This window comes from Anopheles ziemanni, chromosome 2 (assembly GCF_943734765.1).
Source record: "Anopheles ziemanni chromosome 2, idAnoZiCoDA_A2_x.2, whole genome shotgun sequence".
In the NCBI taxonomy this organism is placed as follows: domain Eukaryota; kingdom Metazoa; phylum Arthropoda; class Insecta; order Diptera; family Culicidae; genus Anopheles; species Anopheles ziemanni.
The window spans coordinates 13,226,719-13,233,267 of NC_080705.1; the positions used below are offsets into that span (position 1 = coordinate 13,226,719).

The 6,549-nt window shown below is 52.4% G+C and overlaps 2 protein-coding genes across 2 annotated transcripts; both read left to right on the plus strand.

Annotated features, from left to right (window-relative positions):
- Positions 1–2,926: 2,926 nt before the first annotated feature.
- LOC131282549 (transcription factor Sox-1b-like) lies at positions 2,927–5,018 on the plus strand. The gene has a single exon (XM_058312045.1). The coding sequence runs from the start codon at positions 2,991–2,993 to the stop codon at positions 4,722–4,724; it is 1,734 nt and encodes a 577-aa protein (XP_058168028.1). The 5' UTR covers positions 2,927–2,990; the 3' UTR covers positions 4,725–5,018.
- On the plus strand, positions 4,909–6,134 carry LOC131292996 (protein dissatisfaction-like). Its single transcript, XM_058321075.1, has 2 exons — positions 4,909–4,926; positions 4,971–6,134. Exons 1-2 carry the CDS (start codon positions 4,909–4,911, stop codon positions 5,913–5,915), a joined length of 963 nt encoding a protein of 320 aa, XP_058177058.1. The 3' UTR covers positions 5,916–6,134.
- Positions 6,135–6,549: the final 415 nt, after the last annotated feature.

Below are 6,549 nucleotides of genomic sequence, written 5' to 3' on the forward strand. Positions count from 1 at the left end.
AAACAGACAAACTCTCCTAGGTGTGGAATGTTTTGCTAGGTGACGTAGTTTTGTTGTGTGCATGCTGATGGTTCAGGGTTTCGGGGAAACCCTTGAAAATAGAAACTGTTGCATCTGTGCAACAGCGGGATGAAGGAAGACCATGTCGAAGCCCTATTAAAGCATTCTATTTTTGGTGGCGCCCGTTTTAAGTGTGAGGAACTTGTTGAATCATACCTCAATCTATTTTTATTCTATTGCAATGGCAAAGTGTAAAATATAAACGTTGATTATGCAATTTGACATTTATTTTCTACGATGGGAATGATTTAATAAAAGCTTTTCTCTACTGATGGATGTAATAATCAATGGCAATTTAATTAGGAAAATGGGATTTATCTGTACTACATCGGCGTGAGCGCCGTTTCGAGTTGTTCTACTAAAATCAAAATGAATTGGATGCCCTTCCTGCAGCCGCCCCCACGCAGCACCCCTTTTGTGGCTGGCTTTTACTTATCTTATTGAGCTTCCCGGAACCAATGATAGCAATGGAAAGAGAGGCAAAAGAAAAACAAATCAATAACCAACCACTCGATAACTCGCGCTCGCTACAATCGGTAACCGTGGCGACACGGACAAAACGGGAAAAAAAGAAGGTTTACTTTGATTCCGATTGACGGGAGAGAGAGCGTGAAAGTGATTTTCAAGACAAGACGGCGCCCGCACGTCGTTTTCCATCGGCAGCCAGAATAAATCACCCTTCTTTCCACCCTTTGTTTGCCCGGTATATCGGATGGAAATTGAAGCCGATGCCGGGAACAACATTTTCCCCGTGCTCCCGAGGTTGTTTCGTATCATTATTGTTGCTCTCATTGCTATTATTACCATCGCTACGAGCCGTCCCGTAATCGGTGAAAATCGTAAGAATGTTTTTGTCGCAATAAGTAGATTGATTTCTATTTTACTTGCCAGGACCCAGGACGATGCGGGATGGGGGGGAAGCACAGGCCACTAGCTGTTGACGGGGATACGGTGCGCTCGGTTTTGCCATTTTCCTAGGACGTCGTGTAGTCGCGAAAGATCGCGAAACCTATCATCAGCAAAAAATGTGTGCGTTGGAAATATGGCATCGCTGGAAATGGATGCCATTCGAGTCGTTCTTCCACGCACCGAACGCATTGCTCTGCGAATGCTGGTGGCGAAAAAGGACGAGAAAGAACACACTCCCTGGTCGGAAGGGATGCTGTGTGTGAGGTTATTTTATGGCATTATTCCTCCTGTTTGATCCTTCCAGCACAGCCGTACGAAAGAAGCAACCGACAACCAATTGGGATGTGTGAAACATCTGCTGGTCCCGTTTTTTCCCCCGTTGCGGAACGCTTATGTTGGCTCGCTCGATCATGTTTTATAGCAACATATCATCCCTTGTTCGGGGGGTAAATCTGGCAACAGCGCGCGAGATGCAAGCCACGCCTTTCGCCTACCACACGCAGGGATTGGCTACGGCAGCGAAACGGTAACGAAAGTACGCGCGAAGCCGCGCTAATACCCCGCGGGGTCATGGAACCGGTAACCCATCGAACCGGTACCGTAAAACATGTTGGTGCCCTCCAGCCGTCCCACTCTTGCGGCTGGTAGAAGCTATACCTTTTTCGGAACGAATTCCTGTTGCCCTGAAGTTCATGTTTCGTATCGTGTTCTTCGAGTCCGTTGTCGAACGAGGCGGTCACAGTACACGACGGAAAGGTGCTCTGTTCGCAAGTGTGTCCTAATTCACTCGCGCGCGCTTTACCTTTTTGGAAACTGGGGGCCCTCTGGCCGTGTGTGTTCGTTTTTACGCTGGTGTCCCAGGAGAGATTTCGCGGCCTGCACGTGCTCTAGTCCGCCCGTTATCCGAGTGGGATTGAATTTTATTTTCGATCCGACGCGTGTCCGTTGTAGAAACCGGGAACTATCGCTGGTCGAACGGAAAAATCGGTGAAGTGAAATTGTTTAAATTTCGTGCCGGATCGCGGAGGCGAACGAAATATCTCGCGAGACTGTTTGCGATTAAATGTCGTCCTGAAAAAAAAAACGTATCCTGGGCTACAAATCTCGACCCAGAGTAGAAGTGCAATCAGTGAACGAAGTTTATGACACGCCGTACAGCATTGTTCAAACCGTAATCAAAACAAACAAAAAAAACAAAAAGCAAAAGAAAATGGTTTGTTTGATATCAAAACAAAGCAAAGAACCAGTCGTTTAACTAAGGTCTGGTGAAAGTGAAGCAGCTTATTTGCGTTATTCTGAGATTAGGTAGCAGAAAAAATCCAAGTACGTCATTTATTACAAGCAAAGGAAAAATTTGGTGTTGTGACCCAAAGTAACCGCCAGCAAAAGATCAATTTTCCCCTTTTCCCGCCTGTGCCTACTGTGTGTCTTTCTCCTGAAGATCAACGTCAACCCAGGAGCAATCCTCTCGTGCAAAGTGTTTTAAATCAGACGAAAGCACGCAATTTGGCAAGCCAATGGGTCAGAGCTGGGTTGGGAATTTTAGAGCTTCGTGAAAAGTTGTGGTTGTTTGTGGTTCATGGAACGTAGCATGAGGATCGGAGGAGCCAAAGTTGACGAATGTTGGTCTGAAGTTGTGGAAATGTCGACCAATTGATGGTCCTTGCTTGTGATCCATCGTTCAATGATGCGTTTGCGTGTGTTTCGATAAATGTACGATCGGTAGAAGAAACGGTTTGTGTGAAGCGCGCGGTCCAGATGTGGGCGCGTTTTGTGTTTTAATGATTGTCCTTCCGACTGGTGGTGTGTTGGTTATGTAAAGTCGAACGGAAAGCGGTGGTAAAATCTAAACGGCTCTTTTGAAACTGTTTGCCTACAGACAAAGTGGACTCATCGGTGCAAGTACCAGCAGTAGCACCAGCAGCAGCGGCACCGGTAGTTTCGGAACAAGCGTACTGACAAACGTTGTTTGCGCTCCCAATACTAGCGGTGGTAGCTTCGTGGAAACGAACGTCGCCGAAATGCTGACCATGGAGTCCGACATGAAGGGGGGCGGCATCCTGCATGCCACGATGCCCCCGCACCATCCGTCCTCACTGCACGGTCACAGCACATCCCCTTACGGGGCGCTCGGGTCGCTGAGCATGATGAACCTCGGTCAGTCGCAGCTGACGTCGCACCAGAACTCGGTTGCCGCGGTCCAGCAACATCATCTGCTCGGCCACCAGCAACAGCAGCAACAACAGCAACAGCAACAGCAACAGCAACAACAGCAACATCACATGAGCCACGGCTTGAGCAGCAATAATAGCAGCAGCAGCAGTAACAACAATAACAGCAGCGGATATGGAAGTCCCCTGCAGCAGCCCGTCTCGGGCCTATCTCCCACCGGGCTCGTGGGTGGCCACTCGCAGCACAGCTCGCCGACGGGCCAGGGTACCGGCCAGCAGCATCACATCACCGCCAGCCACCATCATCACCATCATGCCGGTGGTGGTGGTTTGCTCGGAGTGAACCACAACAACAACAACACGAGCAAGGCGGCCCAGCAGAACGCCGATCGCGTCAAGCGGCCGATGAACGCGTTCATGGTGTGGTCCCGCGGCCAGCGGCGAAAGATGGCGTCGGACAACCCGAAGATGCACAACTCGGAGATCTCCAAGCGGCTCGGGGCGCAGTGGAAGGACCTGTCCGAGCAGGAGAAGCGCCCGTTCATCGACGAGGCGAAGCGGTTGCGGGCGGTGCACATGAAGGAGCACCCGGACTACAAGTACCGGCCGCGCCGGAAGACGAAGACGCTGACGAAGGCGAAGGAAAAGTATCCGCTCGGTGTCGGCTCGCTGCTGAGCGGTGGCGCACCGAACGAGGGTAGCGGTATGCGCGGGGGCGGTGGGGTGGCGTCGGGGACGGGTCTATCGGCTCAGCAGGCGGCGGCGGCAGCGGCAGCGGCGGCGGCCGCGGCAAACCGTGATATGTACCACCAGATGCCTCCGAATGGCTACATGCCGAACGGGTACACGATGATGCACGATCCGTCCTCGGCGGCGGCCTACCAGTCGCAGCACTACATGAGCAATTACCACCACCATCACCGGTACGACATGGGCCAGATGGCGGCGGCGGCGGCCGCATCCGGAGCCGGCGCTGGTTCGCTGAACAGCTACATGAACGCCACCGGTTACGGCGGTATGTATGGTGGGGGCGGCGGTGGAGGAACGGTATCCGGTGGCCAGACGTCGCCGTACGGTGGAAGCGGCGGTGGTGGTGGCCTACAGCAACCCGGATCACCGTACAGCACGACAATCCAGCAGCAACCCGGCTCGCCGTACGGTCTCAACCATCAGCCCGGAAGCGCCCTGTCCTGCCAAAGCCACAGCCCGAGCGATTCGAGCGTCAAATCGGAGCCGGTCTCACCGAGCCCGATCGCAACCGCCACCAACAACAACCTGACGATGAAGCGCGAGTACGGCGTGGGCCAGCACCAGCAGCAACAGGCGTCGTCGGTGGCCACCGATCTGAGCCATCTCATCAACATGTACCACGTGCCCGAGATGCAGCAGACGGCCGGCGATCTTCAGCAGCACCATCGGAACCATCTCATGCAGCACTACCACCAACAGCAGCAGCACCAGCACAACGCTAGCGTCTCGCCGGACCTACAAGCCCAACATCAGCATCTCCAGCAGCAGGTTCAACAGCAGCAACAGCAACAGCAGCAGGTCCTGCGATCAATGGCCCCGATCTCACACATGTGAGACTTGGCATCAACGACCGCCACGGATCTCCTGGTGCACCATACTCATCAACAGCAGCAGCAGCAGCAACAGCATCTTCTCCTCCCGTCCAAAGGAGGGACGACCACTATAACACCACCAGCCCTCCTTTCCTCCTCGGCGGCGGGTACCAGAACTCCTCCGTGCGTCAGTAGAAACAACAGCAATGGCAGCATCGACAGTGGCACGTCACCGGGCACGATCTTTCACGGTTACGATCGCTTACAGTCTTCGCCGTACAGACATCACCAACAAAGTCACAATGGAGGGAATCACCAGATCCTTCTGAGCTCCCCTCCAGCGGCGGCTTCCATTACGCCCAACAATAGCAATGCCGGTTCGACGCTGGACACTTCGCCACATGCACTTTTAAACGGCGCAGCAGTAACAGCGTCAGCGGCCGTCTCACCCGGCATCGGATTCTCACTGGCCAATGGTGGCGACGAGCAGCCGATCCTGATGGGCGCCCTTTCGGCAGCAGATGCCGACGATGCCTTCCACCATCATCTGCATCATCACCATCATCATCCGGTAGGAAGTGTGCTGATGTCGTCACCACATCGTCATCACCACCATCTATACCATCATCCACATCATCATCCGGACTATCATCACCATGCAGCGGCGGCCGCGGCCCTCCTGGGAGGATTCGGTGCTGCCGCCAGTTCTGTCTCATCAGCCGATGCAGCAAACACAGACTGCGTTACCGATCGGGAAGACTCCGATGGGTTCCTTTCGGTGGCCACCATTTCCTCCGGTCATTATTGTCTCGGCGGAGATGTAGCTGCAAGCTCGTCCGAGATGGCCGCAGTGGTCGGTGGCGGTACTAGTGATGATGGTGTTGATGGAACGTCACTCGAAGGAGCAGGCGCTGATGGTAGCGATAGCAACAACAGAGTAGGAGGCGGTGTTGTCGGTTCAGCTAGTAGCAACGGTGTACTGCGATCTAGTGATCGATCATCATCGTCTTCGTCTACATTAGCGGCGGCCGTTGCGGCCAGTACGGCAGCGGCTGCAGCTGCTGCGGCAGCCGTTGTGGCTGCTTCGAACCATCATCATCATCATCATCATCACCAACATCACTCCCATTTGCAGCAGCATCCGTCGGAGTTGCAGTACCATCATCATCATCATTCGCATCGCCCGTTGCCGGTGGATATATCGGCGCTATAATCCAGACGGTACCGTTCCGGTGCGAGAACCTCACGTATGTGGAAGGAAACACCTGAATAGTACCTTCTCGCCACCCAGTGAATGAAAAAGGGAACCAAGAGTGTGTTTACGCAGCGTTAATAATCGATCAGGGAAACAAAGCGGTAGCTCTTGCTGCAGCACTGTGGCCTGGCTAACCATCAAATGCGAGGGCAAATTGGAAGCAAATAAGGCGCAGGTTGTTGAGCAGGAATCTCACCCCCCAGACAGGGAGGAGAAGAACATGGAGTGTAAAGTAGTTTGTAAAAAAAAATACGAGAGGAAATGCGAATTACGTCACAAATCCCTCTCATATTCCCGGGCATAGTATTTAGTGGTCCAAAGGTGTGTGTGTGTGTATGTGGGTGTGTGTGTAACAAAAAAAAGGAGAATTCTAATGAGGGTGAGTGTTTGGTCGCGTGACGTTGTATCGCAGGGACGATCGACGGAAGCGAAGGTATGACGTGTTTACGTGTAATGTGTGATATTATTCTTTTCCACTTTATTTTTCTGTTTGTTTAATTTTCAAACGTATATACATAAACATATATATATATATATTTTTAAACTATAAGTGGCACCTTGTACAGCTCCCAGAGCCACTCAATACATATAT